Consider the following 23354-nt stretch of genomic DNA (forward strand, 5'->3'; position numbering starts at 1 on the left):
TTCAGAACTGTGGCGCGCAGCTGCAATTGGCAGCCTTCTAATTACCAAAAAGCAATGGCAAAGCCATACATATCTGCTACTTCTGAACAGAGGGCACCCCAGAGAAGCTTTTACGACCATTTGTGCTATAACTGCACAAGCTGTATGTAAATAATTTCAGTGAGAAACACAAAGTTTGTGAAAAAGTAATTATTTTTTTTATATGATCACATCCAGTGGCTAAACAGTGGCATAAAATATACCAAAAGGGGCTTAGCGCAATACCTTGGGTTGCCTACTAAATATATATATATATATATATATATATATATATATATATATATATATATATAGTTTTGATAGGAAAATAAAAAATTAAAAAAAGTAAAAATGCTGGAAAAAAATTGTCTCTCTCTGGGATTTCTGGTTGTGAAGGAGTTAATCAGACTAAATGCACCAGATTCTTTATAATTAGTATTTCTATTGGACATTATAACCAGTAGGAGGTCTTTGATCATTAATAGTCTGTCATCTTGAGCAGTAGAGCGTGTCATCCTCCCAATAACAAAACATTTTATGCTTATGTTAAACTTTTAGATTTACTGTACATAAAAAGAGAGAAATAATCTTCACTCTAGCCATTTTTTTCCTACAACGGTTACCTAATCCAGTGATTCGAGACCAAAATCAAGTCAGAATTTAGTATCTCCTAGCTAAATGCAGATAAATTAATTTAATTCTGATGCTCTTATTAAGTTTTTTTTTTATTACAAAGCTGCATTGTTTTGTAGTCCAGGGACATATCCCTTCTTGAAACCCCTGCTGATTATGTTTATCTCTGCTCCTTTACTGTGACAATGTTGCAGGGTAAGGTTTTGATTTTTTTTATGGCAAAAAAAATGGATTTATTAGAATAAAGTGGTGATTTCTTTTTGTTTTGTGTTACCACATATGAAGTTCAGGGACAGGGGTTAGTATAGTGCTCCTTACTGGGTCACATGATCCGGCACAAAACAGGGGAGTTTGACGAATGGATTTGGTGAACTATGCCAATAATGAAGCTGGCTTCCTGAGGAGTGAGCAGTGGATGCAGTGGCTGATTTTTCCCTTGAATAAGTGAGCACCCTTTAAATATATGGCTTTTGGAGAAGTTGTGGTCACCAAGGAGACCTTTGAAGCGCTGCCTTAATTAACCAGACTAGGGAGAAAATGGAGGGCCTTGACACTGCACAAAGAGTAAAGCCAGACGATTGTTCTCCTCAACTACTAATAAAGTTGTTTCTGTTTGGAAGTCTGCCATTTGTTCATGCAATAATAGAAGTATTTAGAAAATATAAGGAACAAGCCTTTTAAAATGCCATTGATCCATAAATGGGATTTTTTTTTTTTTTTGAAGGTTCGGAATTCATGCAGTATGAAGTCCAGTCTTTCTAGGGGCAGTGGAAAAAATGGCAAATTAAATAATGAAAGTACATTGCAAATATTTTTTTATTATGCATTTTTAAAGGACCATTAAATAATGTAGAACTGCATAATCAACAAGTGCATAATAAAAATACAATGTGCGGGCGGACATAATGTGCTGTAGCTGTCGGTATTTATCACTGCACAAGCATTTCTAGTGAAATGCTTGTGCAATGCCGCCCCGGCACATTTGCGGCCAATCGGCCACTAGCAGGGGGTGTCAATCATTCTGGTCGTATAGGATTGCGATCGTATAGGATTGGGATGATTGCTATCCGACGCCTTAACTTATGTTTCTGGCAAGCCTCACAGCTCATGTGAAAACTGCTGCATTCACAGCATGTTAAATCGGCCCCAATGACTGCATCTTAAATGAGTAATAGATTTTAGTCTGACCATTTTAAAAATTGACATCAATATGCCGGCCCCTTGAATCATGTGACAGCCATCAACAATCACAGACTCAACTACTTATACTCTGATCTCTAGAACATGCTTAGTAGTAGATGGTGCCTAAGAAAATGTGCTTATAAAAAGATTGTGTACAATTTGATTACATAAGTAAATTGTCTCTTAAAACTGAATCATTTTGTACTTAAGTGCTCATTTAATGCCGTTGGGAATTACATTTGGTGCAGTATGCTCCTTTAAACAACCATAAAGTGATAGACATTCTTACATCATGCAGCTCATGAAAAATTAACTAAAAGGGACAGTCAAGTCCAAAAAAACTTTCATGTTTCAAATAGGGCATGTAATTTTAAACAACTGTCCAATTTACTTTTATCACCAATTTTGCTTTGTTCTCTTGGTATTCTTAGTTGAAAGCTAAACCTAGGTGGTTCATATGCTAATTTCTTAAACCATGAAGGCCGCCTCTAATCTAAATGCATTTTGATAGTTTTCACCACTAGAGGGCATTAGTTCACGTGTTTCATATAAATAACATTGAGCTCATGCACATGAATTTACCATGGAGACAGCTCTGATTGGCTAAAATGCAAGTCTGTCAAAAGAACTGAAATTAGGGGGCAGTCTGCTGAGGTTTAGATACAAGGTAATTACAGAGGTAAAACGTGTATAATTATAACTGTGTTGGTTATGCAAAACTGGGGAATTGGTAATTAAGGGATTATCTATCTTTTAAAACAACAAAAATTCTGGTGTTGACTGTCCCTTTAACACTTTATACTAGCTATATTTTTATACACACAGCAGATGTTAGTTTATTCTTGTAGACACAATAATTCTAGGTAACATGCGACTCTTGAGGACACAGTGCTTTGTAGATAAAGTCTCATGGAGACACGGTGTGAAAACTGTAAACTAATTATTAGCTATCACTTACCCTTAAGTCCTGGCAGGCTAGAATGTTATCAAGCCATTTGTAAAGGTAGCCATCTGGTGAGAGGCCAACATTGTCAAAAACAGGTCCACAACACAGTACTGCTGACATTGCCTGGAAAATAAGAAGAAAATGTTAGCAATGTCCCAGGTGTCACTATAAATAAAGATTAGTTTGCCCAAGTAGTATCCAAATGTCTTATTTGCAGAACTATGAGGACACGCATTAGTAAAGTTTGTGTGTGTCATTCTATCCAATAGAGTTGTAACACCACATATGACAAAGGGCCCAATTATCAAAAACCCACTAGCATAGAGAGAAATGAAGAAAAACATTTTTAGCATTCTATAGTTATTTATGTGTTTCTCCTTCGCACCCAGATCCCTTAATGGTGATATATATATATATATATATATATATATATATATATATATATATAGGGGAGAGAGAGAGAGAGAGGGCAGGAGAAAGAGGGAGGGAAAGCAGGAGAGAGAAAGTTAATAAGTGAGCAGTTACTTAGCAAGATTAGTGCCACAAACATAGACAAATTATCGATCTATATGGAGAGCACAGGATACACGTTTGAATAGAACTAAATCAGATAAAGGGGTCGATTTATCAAGCTATGGCGGACAAGAGCGTATATCTGTCAAATGGGTTAGATTACAAGTGGAATGCAAAAATATTAGTGCTATTGTGCGTTAATATTGTTTGAGTGCAGTATGAAGTGATTTTTTTCTTGAGCAACACTCTGGGATGTCGGATAGCGCAGATGCATTAAATATTTCCCATAATAGACATCTACAGGGGAAGACACAGTAAAATTCATGTTGTATATCGCTTGACCACTAAGCCAATAGTGCACAAGTAGGGGAGCTTGTCATGTAGATCTGGGCTATACTATTTAATAATAATGGTTTACTTACGGTCTTAAAAAGATCTATTTTACAACAGTATTTTGGATTGTGCTCAAGTGCAACACTTAATTCACCGGTTGTAATATGAGCACAATTAGTGAGATAACAGCGTTCTCTGCCATATCCATTAAAGGTACTGGGAACGTTAACAAAAAGTTTCCCCCAAAATAAAAGTTGCATTGGTTAAAATGTTTAATCACTTACAATACCAGATTGTGCGTTATTCTTTGTACAAAGTTGAACTGCAATGGCAGATTTGCTCCAGTCAGTGTAGACACCACTAGACAGCTGCCTTCTTTATCTTTTTCTACAGCCATGACTTATATCTATCAGTAGTTATAGCAAAGAAAACAATACATGATGATGGTAAGTACACATAAATAAATCAATTAGATCTACCTTTAATGCACAGTACTGATATCTTGTTATCTGATGATTCCGATCACTGTAGCGATCTAGAGGGGTAAACATGATGCTGAAAGGTCCAGCCCACTGACTGAAGAGGATGAAAAGATGGTGCCTTAAACTCTGCTGAGGGAAGAGGAATCTCCTATGGTGCACTGCAAGAAGAAATCTCTATTACTATACAAAGTCTTAGATACAGGGGCGGTAGGTACATGTGACAGCACTGCAGTGTATGCTGTGATCATTATTATATTACACAGTAATCTTAAAGAATATATTTTAAACAAAATGAGAGAAAAGTTGTAGCAATCTGCTTTTCACTGTTGTACTAAGGATTATTCTCAACAACATATGTATTATATGTAAAGTTTATGTTTAAGTCAATATTCAGACATGTTTTATGATGAACACTTCATTAGTCTCATGCCTCCCATATGGATTTGAACATAGATCACATGGCCCTGCGCTTTAAGGCTATGTTGACTTGTATACACAGCTGGACAATGGAAATGTCTGTGAACTTCTCCGCACACACATCTTTAGAAGATACCTAATAAGGGCTAGATTACGAGTGGATCGCTATTTAGTGCTTCCACTCAAGCGTAAACAGCACTGGACGGAGGCTTTTTGCCCCACTTCATGTTGCGCTTGTATTATGATTGAAAGTAAAAAGCTTGGGCAAAAGCACTAAAAAAACCTCCGCCCAGTGCTGGAACTCAGAATATCTCGAACAAGTTAACGTATTTCCCCATAGACTTCAATAGAGCACAAAAACTGGAAAAAAAATGCGTTTACCCAAGTGCGCTCAACCAGACATTAAATATGAATATTTCACATTCCAATGTTCTTCATATAAAATATGTTCTATTTATTCATAAACAATATATATATATATATATATATATATATATATATATATATATATCATGGTTTTTGGATATATATATATATATGTATAGAATTATATAGAAATACAATTTAAAATACATAGAACATATATTTACCGTATGTGATGAACATTGGAATGTAAAATATTTACACTATATACACAGTTAAGCACATTATTAAATACTAATATCCCCTTAAAATGCTTTTTTATGTTTTTATGCTCCATTGTACACACACACACATATATATATTACTGTATATTTACAGTACATATTTAACATTCCAATGTTCTTCACTTACAGGATAATGTCCTTTTTATTGTAAATACATTTTTCTTTATATATCTGTATATACCTATACCTGCATATCTATTTCTATAGATATGTAGATATATATAGATATATCCAAACACCAGATCTTGCCCTCAGAGGAAAACTGCCTGGGTGCAACTTTGCAATAAATAGTAGCCAAAAAAATGCACTCTCAGGACTTTCACAACCAAGTTACTTTATTCCTGTAACGTTTTCGGAGGTCTTGCCTCCTTCATCAGCATCATATATATATATATATATATACACATACATACATATATCTATATCTGATACTGTTCGTGCAAATTACATATTTAATAATAAAAAGTACATCATTCTCTATGTAAAAAACAGGAATTGTTTCGCAATTTAGATTTAAACGAGGTCGGGCTAGCACATATGAAAATGTAGTAATCAAGGCGAGTTTAGAAATATTTATTAAAATAAAATTAATAAAAACGATTACAAAGTATTAAACATACTGTAAAATATTCTAAATAATCCATAGAATATGTTTAATAGTTTTTAATAATTGTTATCAATTTTTAAAAATATTTTATATGTAATATTTCATTAAAGCGATTTAATATTACTACGTTTTCATGTGCGCTAACTTGACAACTTTAAAATCTAAATTGCATATTTTCCATTCCTATGTTCTTCACATAGATTATTAAGTACATATCTATATATATCTGATACTGTTAATGCAAAATACATATCACTTGAACTATTTTTACCTTGGTACACTGGGCCACATTTGTGCTGCAACTATTTTTTCACTCAACAAAACATATTTCTATGTAAGAATCAGAAAATATATTACATTATGAAATATATTTAAAGTTGTTGGAACCATCAAGTGTTATTCTGTTAACGGCATTTTATTTTATGTTTAACTCCTGCAAAGCTGCACTCCAGCAATACCTCCTGCGCTGCTCTAGACAAGGATGCAGCAGGTGATTGTAACGTACAGGAGAATGCACGCCTCTAATTACCGGTAAATATAAAATGGTCTACATACGTATAGCATTTTATTTTCACAGCTACATTTCCCTATAAAGGGATCATTAATTCATTGAAATGTTTTATTTTACCTGGAACACACTGAATCAGATTGGCGATCATTGCACTGAAATGAGCTCTGATGTCTTTGAGGATTTCAACTTCCTTGTCATTTTCAGCTTCGAGAAGCATTCGAGTAAGATCCACATATTCCAAGAACAAGGCTCCCAGTGCCAACGTGTCTCGTTCCAAGGCTCCATTGGTGCTAATATGACAGATATATTAGGATTATACACAAAAAAGCAGAAATCTAAAAAATAACCCCAAAATGTTAGACTTGAAAGGCTCTAATTATATCACAAGAATGTTAATCAGTGGCTAATTTAGCCATCTGTTTCTAATGAAGAGATAAAGAATTATGAGATGGTAGACACTGATAGAACACAGTGTAGTTGAATTCATTCAGAAATATCAAAATCATGTTTTCAAAGAGTTTGGCTTACTTGTCACTTATAACTCCAGCATCGGCCAATAACTCAAATATTCGCAACAACTGCAGCCTCAGCAGATCTCTCCGCTCCCGACGTTTTTTATTCTGTAGATGAAAAGGCAACGTTAAAGGACCACTGAACACAGTAGAATATAATAATCAATTCATTTATTATTAATAGACAATGCAAAAGCACTTTGTTTGAATTTCAAATGAGTAGCATATTTTTTTTCTGATAAATTTCAGTTAGTTTTATTTTTCTTCCCACTGTATCATGTGAAAGCCATCAGCCAATCATAAATGTATAATTTGTGAATCTTGCACAAGCTCAGTAGGATCTGGTGCCTCAAAGTGTAAATATAAAAAGACTGTGCACATTTAAAGGGACAGTCTAGTCACAAAAAACATGATTCAGATAGGATATGTAATTTTAAACAACTTTAAACGTTACTTTTATCATCAATTTTGCTTTGTTCTCTAGGTATTTTTTAGTAGAAAACTAAACCTAGGCAGGCTCATATTCTAATTTCTTAGCCCTTGAAGGCCACCTCTTATCTGAATGCATTTTGATCATTTTTCACAACTAGAGGGTGTTAGTTCAAGTGTGCTTTATAGATAACATTGTGCTCACACCAGTGGAGTTACCTAGGAGTCAGCACTGATTGGCTAAAATGAAAGTTTGTCAAAAGAACTGAAATAAAAGAGCAGTCTGTAGAGGCTTAGAAACAAAGTAATCACAGAGGTAAAAATTATATTAATATAACTGTGTTGGTTATGCAAAACTGGGGAATGGGTAATAAAGGGATTATCTTTTTAAACAATTATGGAGTAGACTGTCCCTTTAAATAATGGATGTGAAATGGAAAGTTTTTTAACATTGTGTGCTCTATCTGAATCATGAAAGTTTAATTTTGGCTTTAGTGTCCCTTTATTTACAAAATAGCTTTTGTGGAAATAAAGCATTTGTGGATTGAATGTCTTTGCCACAGCATATGCCCGTCTAACACAAGCTTATAAAAGACTGCATTTTGTTCTATTTTAGACCAACGGTTTATAGTGTAACAAATGTTCCCTATAAAGGGGATGTTAAACAGTAAATACATGCTAGATTAGATATAATGATGTATTAAAAGCGATAATTAGCCTTATAATAATATGTAAATGTATTTTTACAATTATGTTTTCATTATTTAAAACACTAATATAAGTTTAAAGGTTTAGCTTCTATAAAGTACTCTAGTTTCTATAATATAATGGGTACCACAATGTTTGAACTAGTTTTCCATGTATCTCTGTATGTGCGAACAAAGTTGGGTGGAATCCCTTTTAGATTATCCTATGTTCCACACAGCCTTGTTAGAACAATATCTTTATTGCCTTATATATTTATATCTGTCCCTAAATGTCTTCAGCAACAAACAAATTTCAGAGTTAAAAGGGACAGTAAACTCATAATTAGAAATTCATGATTCAGACAGAGTATACAATTTTAAACAACTTTCCAATTTATTTTTTATTTAATTTGCTTCCTTCTCTTGTGATCCTTTGCTGAAAGGTTTATCTAGGAAAGCTCAGGAGCAGAAATGAACCTAGGTTCTAGCTGCTGATTGGTGGTTGCATATATATACACCGATTGTCATTAGCTCACCCATGTGTTCAGTTAGAAACCAGTAGTGCATTGCTACTCCAACAAACAATACCAAGAGAATAAAGCAAATTTGATAAAAGAAGTCAACTGGAAAGTTGTTTAAAATTGTATGTTCTACCTAAATCATGAAAGAAAGTTTTTGGTTTTCATGTCTCTTTAAATGACAGGAAAAGAGGACAAAATAGTATACAGTTAAGTGTTTTACTGCCGATAAATAAACATTTTATAATACAATCTCATACTGTTAAATATCCCTTTAAAAATTACAAAGTTACCTTCAGCCGTAAGACCCTCTTACAGTTTTGTATCTAGTATCTAAACAAGGTTTTATAAGGAGTTTTTTTGTTGAAGAGCATTTTTCTTTGAATGCGCCGTTATTAATATGAATATTACAATGACCCTTTCTTGATAAAGCATTAGACTATTTTGCATATTATAAGACAATAGCAATGACAACGTAACGTAGTAAAACATAAACGTTATCTTGTATGTAGCTTAGCCAATAATGTATTTATATTATGTAAACGAACCTCTGGTCTGCGTTCCAGCGCTTCCTTCATTAGAGGATGAAGCTCTTCCACAAGTTCTCTGAAAGAAAATTATAACAACTTCCAATGAGTCATGTGAAGGGTTCACCAATACACAGTAAAAGTGCAATACGGAGTACGATGTAAACTCCAAATTTAACTTGCATGGTTCAAATTGTAAGAGACTTTTATATTTACTTCTGTTAGCAAATTTACTTTGTTAAGCAACAAAAAGGTAGAAGGATCCAAAGATCAAAGTTCAAACTTTATTCAGCCAACGTTAAAAACAGAATGGCAAGCGCTTACAAAAACAAAACAAAACAAAAATAGGCACAGGGAGTTACTTTGTTCTTTGGGTATCCTTTGTTGAAAAATAAAGCTATGCTCTACTGGGAACTATCTTCTCATTGGTGGCTACACACAGATGCCTCATGTTATTGGCTCTCCAGATGTGTTCAGCTACCTCCCAAGTAGTCTACTGCTGCTCTGGAGAGGATTTTAAAGGGACAGTATATTGTAAAATAGTTTTTCCCTTAATGTGTTCCCAATGACTTGTTATACCAGCTGCAGAATATAACATGTATGAGTAATTGCTCCTTTAGGTTTTTTTTTATATGAAATAGCTGGGGGGGGGTTTCTTTGAAACTACAACCTAATAAACCCACATTGCCACCTGTTTTGTGGCATATCTCAATCCCCCCGGACCCCTGCTTGTGTGCAATTGGCTGTGCGCAAGCAGGGGGCGGCATTGCACATTAGCCGTAATATACATTGATAAATGTGGGCAGCATATTGCTGCCCACTAGATGTGATGTTGGGCGGACAATGATGAAGATTAAATCTGGCCCTTAGTGTAAAAAGCCTAAAATACAATAATGTTTCAAACAACTTATTTGAACATAGTCTGTTATAATGCTTCAGCGGTTCTGCAATTGTAGTTAATGTGATTTTTTTTCTTGGTAAATAATTTTTTATTTTGTTTACGTTTTAATATAATATATTAAATCAAACTGTATATGTTTTATCTATGACATCTTATCTGAATGGACTGTAGAGTACTATAGAGTATATTTTATTTTCCTCTAATAATCAAATATAACAAATAAAAAAATAAAAGATTTTGAAAAAAAACGTAATCCTATGGCAGTTGAGCTTTTTGACAATAAAATAAAAGATAAAAAATGATCACTAATATAAAGACAAATGTAAGCATTAAAAAAGTACATAAATTCAGAAATATCCAAAATGATAACTGTGCACAAAAAGAGGGGATTTTAACTTTTAAGACCCCAGAAAGTAGTAAAAGGAAAAAAAAAAACACAAATAAAAATGAATTAAGGAAGTATCCATTTTCCCAAGATCATAAATGGAGAAAAAAACACGAATTAAATCTGAGATGCTGCTTATGAAAAATTAAGATGCATTCAAGCTTTACTGGAGCCATAAAATACCCAGTCTATCTGCTGTGAATGCACCATTGGAACATAAGAGATCTCCCTATATTGTAACAGGACCAACATTTGCTGTTTTAGAGGTTTCCAGCACTGCTTTACAAAAACCTTCATCAACAGGTCCTGCTGTGGGCATGATTTTATGGCTTCTATTATTGATGTACTTTAAAGGACCACTAAATACAGAAGATTTGCATAATCACCACATGCATTATAAAAAGACAATGCAATAACAAATTAGTCTGAACTTCAAATGAGTAGTAGATTTTTTTTCTGACAAATTTTAAAGCTATGTCTATTTCCAGTTTTCCACACCCCCTTGTATCACGTGACAACCATCAGCCAATCACAAATGCAGATACGTATATTCTGTAAATTGTTGCACATGCTCAGTAGGAGCTGGTGACTCAAAAAGTGTAAATATTAAAAAAAAAAACTGCACATTTTGTTAATGGAAGAAAATTGGAAAGTTGTTTCAAATTGCTGCTCTATCTGAGTCATGAAAGTTTAACTTTTGACTTGAGTGTCCCATTAATTTTAATAAAGTGACCAACTTAAAAAAATATAAATACAATGGAAAATTCATGCTAAATCAACCTAATAATTTAAAGTATATCATTTACAACAAAGCAATTAGTTACAACAAAGACAACTATAGAATGCATTGTATGTTGTACCTGAAAACCAAAGCATTTGTTCTTCCAAATCCTAAAACAAGTGATTCAGTGATTTCAATGCTCTCAAGTCTCATTAAAGGCACCAGCTGTTTTAGCAGAACTCCAATAGAAGGTGTTCCTATAACCTAGAAATTAAAAAAATGTTTTTGTTTATTTGTAAGTGGATAAACACTTGTAATTCTAATACCCAGGTTATCAATAATTACTACAAATAAAAGCGTGCTACCTTGTTATCATAGCTGATAGAACCATCAGGAGTGGTCGCCATAATTTCAGGAGTGGATGCCCTTAAGTGCCCAGGACTCATGATACTTGGTTTTGCAACACCGAAACAAAGAATTAGATAATTCCTCCAGAGAGTGACATAATTGTCTCCACTACTTGCTGTGCTGGTTTTCTTTGCATTGATGGGGCTACTAAGAACAAACATAAAATCCAAATTATAGTCCTCACAAACCTCTTGATGAATTTAGATTTGAGAAGCAAAACTTTATATTTTTTATTTGATTTACATTAATATTTTGTTAAAGTTACTTTTAGTCATTTACACATAAATTCCAAGGCTTTTTCTGGGATATACGTACACAAGGTATTATAATATATGTATATGTTGGTAAGGGACAATAACTTGACAGCTGGACAGACAAAGGACTTGTTCCAAATGCTTATAGTCCTGTCAGGTGATCACTTTTGTGTGTGACCCCTTGTTTGAAACAGGAGCCTCTCCGCTTTCAAAAGATAAGTAACTTTCCCTATTTTAGTTATTACACAAGGGTTATAACGGTCCATTTTATTAAGGCCAAGAGCACTTTAAAAGTCACCTAGCACAGTGTTTCTCAACAGCGGTCTGCAAGTACACCCAACAGGCCAGATTTTTATTATAGCTGAACTAGAGCTCAGGTGAAATAATCAACTAATGTCTGAGAGCAGGTTTGTAACCATGGTTCTGTTGATGGTGCTCTAGTTTTGCTATAATGAAAACCTAGCCTGTGGGGGGTACTTGAGGACCGTGGTTGAGAAACACTGACGGGTGATTGCTATTTCTGGTACTCTTGTTGTAGATATGGGCTCCCATAAGAGACTCCTACCCTTATCACTAGAAATAATGTAGTGTAGTGCCTCTGTCCCTGAACACTTAACATAACCACATACGCTGTAATTACGTCATATATTTAGGCACACAGAGGAGACCTGGGAAACAGGAGTGACCTCTGATCCCTCTTCATTATCTAACTGCTGATCCCACTAACTGGGTAAGGCTGAGTGATTTCCCTATTTTAAAAGAAAAAATAATAATAAAAACGGATCATGATGAATGAGACACTGATCAACCCAAGCACGGAAATACAAGTTAGCCTGTTCGGGCCACACAAGGACTGGAATTGAGAAACACTGGCCAAGGTACCAGACTTTAGCAGAAAGGAGCAAAGCTGCTAAACTCCCATATTATTTTTGAGTGGAGCCTATTCCTCTGATAAATACAGTGCACGTGTCACTTTATTGTGGTGTATGATGTTTTTCTAATAATTTCACTTTTATATAATTAGCTAAGTAAGGTAACTTAGAAACAAAACAACTGAAGTGCAGTGATTTAGAACACTGGCCTGAAAGCCTCTCTACAAGGGATAATGGGCAGTTTGCATTAAGCAGTATGACTGTGGTAAATTTAAAAGTAAACAAAATCAATAAAATATCTATTTTTACAAAGATCTTTTAAATGCTGAGTAACTATTCTAGATTTCTCTTTAACGTCTCGGCTGCCAAAAGGGTATATGCAAGCCATTGCTTAGTAATGCGTTACACTGGGGCCAAAGGGTTAATTTATATTTTTGCATTAATGCTATATAGAATTGCTGGTATATGATCATATCAAATTAGCACACAACGCCAATAGCATTTATAAACAACACATTCATTTTTGTACATAACCAGATAATCTGAACTTAATTAAAATGGCAGGTTAAGGCATGTTTTAAGTAAATACCGGCACAAACACATTTAAATATTGAATGTATTTTTGATTAAACCAATAAAATAAAACACATTTTATTATGTTAGAGACTAAATTGATTTGAGTTTGCAAACATCTCTCAGCGAACATTTATTTATTCTTACATTAAATGTATTTTTAAACGTAATCAGTTAGCTACATGTATCTACGGCTGAATATGTTTACTATTGGTGCACGTAATATATCATATCTAGCAAGCAAGATTCATACGTACTTGGGATCCACTAAGGGCATTAGTAGTTGTAGCCTGGTAAATGCATATGGCCACGCGTAGCTGAGAGCTGTTGGACAAAGCTTTGGCAAGTTCTCTTGCCGCAGGAAAGAGAATAAACAGAGAACCCAGGGATCTTTAACAGACTGAGCAAATATCCAAACATGAGAAGGACTCTTTACATCATAATGACTGTTTACGAGCACAGCATTCCACTCCACTAGCCACTGCAGGTCAACATTGTGAGTGAACGGTAATGAAATCTAGGAAGGTGACAAAAGGCAAAATATTAATTGGCCTCAATAACAAACATAATTCTTAGCACTGAGTAATATGTACAGTGTTTACTTACAAGTATTTGTATTTATTTGCTGTGATATTGCTATATGTCTATTCAACACGGTATGTACTTGTAAATAGACATGTGCAATTCGGTTCGGTTCGGAAATTTCGGACAATTCGGAGATTCGGATCGAACCGAATTTCCGAATTAAAATACTGCCGAATTTACCGAATAGATCCGAATTAGTTCGGATTTATTCGGTAAATTCGGATGGCCATGGATTACACTAGTATTGTACAGTATATTAGGTTATATCACTCTGCTATGGGTTACACCTAATATACATTACATAATACTAGTCTAATCCCACCTAACACTTACCGAAATTCCGAATTTCCGAACCGAATCCAGCCGAATTCCTTCGAATCCGAATGAATCCAAAACGAATCCGAACCGAATTGATTCAAAATTTTCCGAATTCGAATCGATCCGAACCAAATTTTTTCACCATGCACATACTTGTAAATGCACATACTTGTAAATGTACACTTTGTTCACAATTGTTTAAAATATGTTTTTACTACTTTCCATTTCAAACCTCAATAATATATATGTATATATACAGTATATATATATATATATATATATATATATATATATATACACACACACATACATGTGTGTGTATGAAAAGTTAAATTTGGAAATAGAGCTCAAGGGAACTGTCCAGACCCTATTAGAAGGAAATTCTATTTTAAAAATAAAATGCTCTATATCATTATGTTTTGTTATAAACAAACGCCAATGTATCTATTTATTTTTAACTATTTGTTTAAAATCTGCAAAATTCTTAAAGACAGTTATAGGCATATCAAATACTTTCGAATTGTAACATTTTGTATTACTGAAGGGAGGTTTAGAGTATGGAAAGGAAAATAAACCAACATATTTAAAAATAGGAACTCTTTACCATACATTAAGGGAAAAAACAACTCCACAATACAAAAACTTAAAATATTATATGGTTAGCACACATGCAGAGTTGCAGACATAACTTAAAACACACTTTTGCTACAGTGGTTAAGTATTAAAATGACCGGACACACTGTAGCAGTTGAACTCACAAAAAATATGTCAAACCCTGAAAAGTTAGTTAAGTGGCCATGTGCAAGATATTAGTTTATAAGGCTCAGGGTCAAATTCTGGACATTCTCAGGTGTGTGCATCTTTTTTTTTTTTTTTTTTTAAATCTTAAAAGGGACAGTCAAACTCCATTGGAAATATGCTTAAAATAGTAATCTCTATCTGAATAATGAAAGAAAAATGTTGGGTTTCATGTCATTTTAAGCACATAGTTATAGTCACCTCCATTGTGACAATGCATTAAATGCTGGAAACAGCCTGTGGATATTTGCTGCTCATGGATTGGCTCATTTGCCCCATGTTCAGCTCTGGATTGGCAGCAAGTTGCTGATTCAATGTGGACTTGAATTAAATGTTTACATGCGTTAAACACACAGTTATATTAAAGCCTTAGTGAACAAAATAAAATGATCTAACACATGACAACACTTTCTTCTTGCACCATTACGTCCCTTTAACTTGCTAGAAGTATGAACTTCAGTAAGGATTACTAGAAATCATAATATGCTATAAGCAGAGAGAAACTTACTGCGTCAGATACAGCAACATGAATAAAACTTTCAAGAATGGAGGGGCTAAGCTGATCCAAAATATCAATCATGGGTTTGTCATCCTCCTAAATAAAATAAAAAAACTATTAATGACAGAACAATCAAAAACAATTGAGCATTTCAGACTTTTATTATGAAACATTTTATAAATGTGTGTTACTTAAAGGGACAGTGTACTTTAAAATAGTTTTTTTCCCTTAATGTGTTTCCAAATACTTTTATACAAGCTGCAGAGTATAAAATGTGTGAGACATTGCTTGTTTAGGTTTATTTTTTATATATGAAATAGATTTTTTTTGCCCATTGAAACCACAACCCATTAAAATGTGTTTTGCTTGCAGAGACATCAGATTTCCTTATGTTATCACTTTCTGTACATACACATGCTTCTTTATATTATTTTGTATGTATGCCAAAGTACAAAACTTAGAAAGAATAATGAAGTGTAGAAACGTTCAGTATAGGTAGGGTTTTAAGTTCTCACAAGAATAGGGCCCTAAATTCAAATCTTTTCTGGTCTCTTACAATTATTATATCACTATTTTACTTACATCAAAAGCGCTATATAAATAAAGCATATAATAATATAATAATAATATCACAGGCAATATCAAATACCGAAATAAAGGTAAATTAGCTGTTTGTAAACAATTTAATACACTCCAGCAGGTAAAATGGATCATTGAGAATAAGTTAAAGTGGAGAAACATTTAAGGTACACTGTCCCTTTAATTATAAAAAGAGTAAGGTGAATTATTAAATGACCTAAACTGCCTTTGTTATGTAATATTAAACCTCTATTAAATAGGTGTTATAGTGATATAATGCCTGTGTTTCAATGTGCCTTTAAGATAAACAACAACTAGTAAGTCATTAATGTATGTATTAGCTTTTAAGTTATAATAAATTGGGCTCATGCTAAAAGTATTACACGGCCTCTTGTTGAAGTTGTGCTTGACTTATATGATAAATAAAAACTGAGTTTTTTTCCAACTGAATTATTTGACAGAAAGGAAAAAGTTGAATATGATGTTCCAGGGAAATGTAGTTACAATGGTGTGAATTTCTAATATAAAGATTTTAGTATAATACAGTAGGACTTTTACCTCTGCTTGACCAAGGGCAATATATAATGCCCGGACTTCTTTCAGGATTAAAACAGCTACTTTCCGAGTAGCAACTTGAAAACTACATAGTAGCAATAGTGCAAATCCTTCTACAGCGTGCAAAACATTGGAATAAGGACCTCGGTCAGAGTGCATTCTATGGCTAGAGCCATTTGGTATTAACTGCAAGGGAAAGAAAACAACACATGATCAAAACAGATTTTGGAATTTTATATATAAAACTGCTAAAAAATAGTAATGAAACAGTGCTGCTTTAGTTAAATCAAAGTAAACATAAAAAAGACAGATTGTGTGATAGAAGCAGCAAACAACTTTGTTTTCTTGTAGAATAAGCACTCAGTGTACCACTGCCTTTAGTGAGATAAGGTAGTTATTATAAAACTTAAAGGGACACTAAACCCCAAATTTTTCTTTCATGATTAAGGTAGAGAATACACTTTTAAACAACATTCCAATTTACTTATAGTATCTAATTTGCTTCATTCTTTAGATATCCTTTGTTGAAGAAATAGCAAGGCACATGGGTGAGTCAATCACAAGAGCTATTTGTGTGTAGCCACCAATTAGCAGATACTGAGCCTATCTAGATATGCTTTTCAGTAAAGGATATCAAGAGAATGAAGCAAATTAGATAATAGAAGTAAATTAGAAAGCTGTTTAAAATTGCACGTTCTTTCTAAATCATGAAATAAATAAATGTGGGTTTCATGTCCTTTTAAGTTCTAATGCCACATGATTTTTGCAGCAAAAGTTCTTTACTGAGCATGAGCAAGAAACTGACTGGAGCCAATGCACTACTCCTTTGCTTTCCTGTAGAGATCACAGCCCCCTTGTGGGGCTGTGACATGAAGTAATGGACCCTGCACAAATAAAAAATAAACAAAAAATAATAATATTGTTTTAAAGTGATGATATATATGAAAATACATATAAATATATAATATAAATAAATGCAGGAATGTAAAGCTTAGGAGCCGGGCAATTTTTTGGTTCAGACCTGGGTTGCACTTGCTTATTGGTGGCTAAATGTAAGGAAGCGCTATCCAGGGGGCTGAACCTAAAATGGGCTGGCTCCTAAGCTTTACATTCCTGATTTTTAAATAAAGAGCAAGAGAACGAAGAAAAATTGATTATAGGAGTAAATTTGAAAGTTGCTTAAAAGGGACATTAATATAGTAAGTAAATGTAACTTAACACAGATTTAGACAACACATTTTACTGGACCACAACCCTCTATTGAGATGTTTGCCGTCTGTATTTGTATAATCTATGAATGCTGAATGTTTTCAAAAGCTTGAGACTTTTGCTATTTCAAGTAAACGTTACATCAAAGATGTTCAAAATAAGAAGATGCACGAAGAACACAAATAGAAAATATAACATTATAATGCAAATTCTCAGTATAAATGTATGTTTCAAACAGGGCAGTTTAATATTCAAAACACTGAAACCTTCAATGTTAGAAATAACTGTTGATTACACTACACATTTGCCTATGGAGTATTAAGAGCCTTGCTGCTGAATTACTGTTGCAGACATTTCCAGGGCTTCTCCCCACCCTACCCGTGTCTAAACATGGGTTACATGCTATATAAATTACACAGTGCATAGCTGAGAACAGCAGGGCTGCTAGAGACATACTGCTTATACGGATATAGTATGATATACTGAGATTGGAGTGCTGGGGTCATGCTTCTGATTTAAGGTCATTTGGGTCAAATATATTCTTAAAGGGTTCTGATCTATGGTCTTGTTTGTTTTGTATAAATAATCTCCTTAAAATAATATAATATAATTTTCAGTCAAAAGGGTGAGCAATATTATTGCACTGGTCTAATCTACTTATTGACAATTTCCTTCAAAAATAGTGTTAAACATGACCTCTGAGGCTGCTATATAACTGCACTGGCTCTTATGTCACTGGGCCAACTAATCTTCCTCATGGAAAATACAAGTCAAATGTCACTAGCACTAGTTCTGACAAATACAATCACAGATATTTATTTGTCTTCACGGGTTACAAGTGCCCGAGACTGCTTTTTTATATTCAAGGTAAGAACAACATTTATAATGTTGTAGTGCAAAACAATAGCACAAAGGTTGAGGAAAAGCATATCATCATGATAAGGGATAATATAACACAAAAAAATCTATGCTCTGACCCACTCTAAAGCTTATCCATGTAAATTAAAATGATCACTAAAGGAACAGTCAAGTAAAAATTAAACTTTCATGATTCAGATAGAGCATGTCATTTTAAACAACTTTCCAATTTAATTTTATCATCAAATTTGCTTTGTCCTCTTGGTATTCTTTGTTGAAAGCTAAGCCTAGGTAGGCTCATATACTGATTCATAAGCTGTTGAAGGCCACCTAATTAAGTGCATTTTGACATATTTTCACAGCTAGACAGTGCTAGTTCATATAGATAACATTGCACTCACTCCTGTATAGTTATTTATGAGTCAGCACTGGTTGGCTAAAATGCATGTCTGTCAAAAGTACTGATATAAGGGGTCAGTCTGCAGAGGCTTAGATACAAGGTAATCCCAGAAGTAAAAAGTGTATTAATACAACTGTGTTGGTTATGCAAAACTGGGGAATAGGTAATAAAGGGATTATCTATGTCTTTAAATAAAAACACATTTCAAGTTGACTGTCCCTTTGAGCATATCATGAAAAAAAGGCATATTGTTTTAAAATTCTGTATATCAGTTTTACATTTTGTATTAAGGTCATTCCATTTGTATCTGCAATGTTGTTAATGTTCTCAGGGTTTTTTTTGTTAAAAAGGGAATTTATTGGAGTTAGAGAAGTGAACATATAATGGTGAATATCTAAAATCAAGCTTCATTTACTTTTACTGATCAGAGGCAATTTATTTTATTTGCTGGACTGAGATCATTGTAAGACTCTCAGACCCTTGTTGTAAACCTGTCAGGTGGCTGATGGACAACAGGAATTACCAAATACACATCCCAAATCATCATACAAGACACTGTTACGGGGTGACCAAATATGATAGGCAAGTCATGTCTGGTATCACCAGTGTATTGTTACTGTATATACCTAAATACCTTAAAATATGTCCTAAAAGTTCAGCCAGGGCTTGAGAGCTAGTTCCATTAAAGGTCTCTCTCTCTTTATCTCCCCCTAGCTCTTGAAATGTCTCGTACCACTATCTTCTTCTCTTGCAATTGTCACCATGCTATCACCATTAGCACATTTTTTTTTAAAAAATGGACTAGGTGAATAGACAGAATATACCAAGTAGCCTAAGATCACAGCCATTTCTACATTTTAATCCACCAGACTTGCAGCAACTATTAGAAACCATAAATATGTTAATGTATGAATGTAATTTAGTTTATGCTTGCAGCTATCTTATCTGATACTTCTATGTTGAAGTTTTAATTTTTTTTTTTTATTTGTCTGTAGAAATTCATAACCTACCCATAATGCAGTTTGGGAGATCAATCACTTAAAAATAAATAAATATAAATATTTCCTGCTGTTTCCGGGCTGAATTATTAAGGTTGTATTTCTTTTTTATGGGGCAGCATCTCTGACCTTCTAGAATGCTTTTGATTTAATAGACCAACAGATCATAAATAATTAAGATGAATCTTTCTTCTACAGAGTCTGACCTTCAACAGGAGTTCACAAATTAATGCCAGTGGAAACTGACCAGGAATATGTAATAATAAAAAAATAATTAATCTGGGTGATATTTTCTGGTTTAAAAAAAGGTTATAATAATCTGCACAAGTAAAATAGCGCAACTCAACTGTTTAAATTTGCTTAAATATTAAACTGAGTTCATCAAAACTACCTAATGAAAAAATTGCTCTTTTCACTAGAGAATTGTTTTTTGTTTTTTTGAAACTTAACAAAATGTTGTATTTATTTTGAAACAATTACAAAAACGGTTGGAAGAAAATCGATTGTGAGTGTTATATACCATAAAACCCTGTGGTAATTTAATTCTGAGGCAAAGAATAGCAGAACAATGCTATACATTAAAAAATATATTTTATATTCTTTTACTGCCAATTTCATTGTGTGTAACTCCTGTTTATGTGTACCCAAAGCTTTTATTTAACCCATACAAATGGATATAGTTTAATAAGCCAATAAGCATTTGCAGCTGCAGGAGGATTTGTTTACAGTCATTCATTGGCTTATACTGTGCATTTTTCCCCTCAGTGTTCAAGAGACTAAACATTTTGAGCTTGTAATATAAAATGCTGAATTATGAATAGTGAAACATCTTTGCCACATACTTTCATTATTTATTTTGAACCCTGTAATTCAAGCCTAACCCTGCATATATGTATCTCATTCTATTTTGCAGTTTATTACCTTATTGTTTCTGCTGAAGCCAAACAATGTAGATTGTTTTATTACAGTGTTGTAAGCCCTCTTATCTATAAACCCAACTAAGGAAAGTGGAGTTTGACCATTAAAAAATATGTGCAGCAAATAAGGTGTTAATATGTTCTAATATAGTTCAGACACCTCTGATATGTTGATCTAGTGGAAAAGTGCAGACAAATGTTGAATTTACAAGGTGGGGTTACTGTTCCTTTAAACACCATAACAGAGGCTTCTTTGTCAAAAAATAAGCTGCTCTAATGGAACAGAACATTTATATTTTTTAAGATTGTGACCCTTTAAGTTTTGCTAGAGTTTTGAGCATCTTCTACATCTTGGGTAGTCAATTAAAGGGACAGTCAAGTCCAAAAAAACTTTCATGATTTAAATAGGGCATGCAATTTTAAACAACTTCCCAATTTACTTTTATCACCAATTTTGCTTTGTTCTTTTGGTATTCTTAGTTGAAAGCTAAACCTAGGAGGTTCATATGCTAATTTCTTAGACCTTGAAGATTGCCTCTAATCTGAATACATTTTGACCACTAGAGGGCATTAGTTCACATGTTTCATATAGATAACATTGAGCTCATGCACGTAAAGTGACCTAGGAGTGAGCACTGATTGGCTAAACTGCATGTCTGTCAAAAGAACTGAAATAAGGGGGCAGTCAGCAGAGGCTTAGATACAAGATAATTAAAGAGGTAGAACGTGTATTATTATAACTGTGTTGGATATGCAAAACTGGGGAATGGGTAATAAAGGGATTATCTTTCTTTTTAAACAATAATGTTGACTGTCCCTTTAAAAAAATAAAATCTAAATGCCTGTTATTTCCCATGTGAGTAGTGGTATTGAAATAAAAGTAAAGATATTGTTGATCTCTTAAGAAAGCCAATCTCTGGGATATTGTGAGATTTCTACAAGAGAAATATTCTCTAATTAACAATTAATAGGATGAGGTCTAAAATGCTCCCCCCCCCCCCCAACAGATCCTACACACAGTGTTTTAGTGAGACAGTACTTCAAGTTACCATACTTTGCCAGATTTAGCCTTACAGTTTTCCAGGTGAGTATTTCTTCAACCCCTCAGTAACATAAATTAGAGATGATGTATTTAAAGGGAATCTAACCCTTGAAATATCACAATAGACTTAATTAAAGGGACAGTCTAGGCGAAAATAAACTTTCATGATTCAGATAGAGCATGTCATTTTAAACAATTTTCCAATTTACTTTTAGCACTAATTATGCTTTGTTCTCTTGGTATTCTTAGTTGAAAGCTTAACCTAGGAGGTTCATATGCTAATTTCTTAGACCTTGAAGCCCACCTCTTTCAGATTGCATTTTAACAGTTTTTCACCACTAGAGGGTGTTAGTTCACATATTTAATATAGATAACACTATAGTAATCTGGGAGCTGGAACTGAAAAGAACTGAAAAAGGGGCAGTTTGCAGAGGCTTAGATACAAGATAATCACAGAGGTTAAAAGTATATTATTATAACTGTGTTGGCTATGCAAAACTGGGGAATGGGTAATAAAGGGATTATCTATCTTTTAAAACAATAAAAATTCTGGTGTAGACTGTCCCTTTAACCTACATAGGTCACTTAAGAACTGTTGAAATCCCTTCTGTACATAGTTTCAGTGTATGGCTAGTGGAATATCCTTTTTTCCATTAATCTATACATTCTCATACAACAACAAGAAGGTAACATAAGTGAAGGAACAAGAAAACATAGGGATATTAAACACGCTGAGACTGTAAAATATAAAATATAAAATTATGTTTTTTGTTGTTTTTAAAAAATAAAATAAAAACACACACCTTTGCAATATTATTTATTTTGTAGATTTGATAGTTGTAGAATGCTGGCGCAGTTCCACCTTCCGGATTGAGGTAATCAAACCTATGGTCTCCACCGAAAATATCTCTGTGTATTTGAAAATTCTTTAAGATCAAAATCCCAAAGTGCTTGTTTCTTTCCAAGAATATGTGACTCCATAAACCAGTCTGTCCCTTTACAAGCAGTCAGTGATACTAACAGGTGTCCTGCTTCTATCTCACTCAAGAAACATACTGTACGGAGCCTCAGCCTTCTCATGCTTTTTCCAGAGTGAAAGAGAAGCTGGAGACCTGTTCGTATAACTTCCTGCCTGTAAAGGGACAAACTGGTTTATGATGAGCACTTTGGGATTCTAATCTTAAAGAATTTTCAGATACACAGAGGAATTTTCTGTGGAGACAGAAGGTTTGATCACCTCAATCCAGAAGGAGGAACTGCGTTGCCATTCTACAACTATAAAATCTACATACAATGATGGAGGAGTAACCGTGGCTGGCAGCGTTCCTCTCTAAAAGTGAAGTTATATTTTTTTTCTATTTGTTATTATGTATTTTGTGTCCAGTCATTTGAAAATTGCTGGCTTTCCAATTTCAGAATTCAGGTAAAAAGTGCAGCCTCCAGGTAAACTTTGATGAATGAAAGCCCGGTTTTTAAAAATACTATTAAAAACAGCTGCTTTCTAAACTCTGATGAATGAAA

The 23354-nt window shown here is 33.7% G+C and overlaps 1 protein-coding gene across 4 annotated transcripts in view; it reads right to left on the reverse strand.

Moving 5' to 3' along the window:
• FRY (FRY microtubule binding protein) overlaps nt 1–23354 on the reverse strand; it is a 549698-nt gene that overhangs the window by 194668 nt on the left and 331676 nt on the right. For all 4 annotated transcript variants that reach the window (XM_053708466.1, XM_053708462.1, XM_053708463.1 and 1 more), the window contains exons 19-28: nt 16413–16595; nt 15285–15371; nt 13333–13592; nt 11334–11523; nt 11108–11232; nt 8983–9040; nt 6818–6909; nt 6407–6579; nt 4105–4265; nt 2792–2902 (exon numbers count right to left, since the gene is read on the reverse strand). In XM_053708466.1, coding sequence (XP_053564441.1) covers nt 2792–2902; nt 4105–4265; nt 6407–6579; nt 6818–6909; nt 8983–9040; nt 11108–11232; nt 11334–11523; nt 13333–13592; nt 15285–15371; nt 16413–16595 — 1440 coding nt within the window. The remainder of the gene's footprint in view (nt 1–2791; nt 2903–4104; nt 4266–6406; nt 6580–6817; nt 6910–8982; nt 9041–11107; nt 11233–11333; nt 11524–13332; nt 13593–15284; nt 15372–16412; nt 16596–23354) is intronic.

The sequence above is a fragment of the Bombina bombina genome, chromosome 3 (genome assembly GCF_027579735.1).
Source record: "Bombina bombina isolate aBomBom1 chromosome 3, aBomBom1.pri, whole genome shotgun sequence".
Lineage (NCBI taxonomy): Eukaryota > Metazoa > Chordata > Amphibia > Anura > Bombinatoridae > Bombina > Bombina bombina.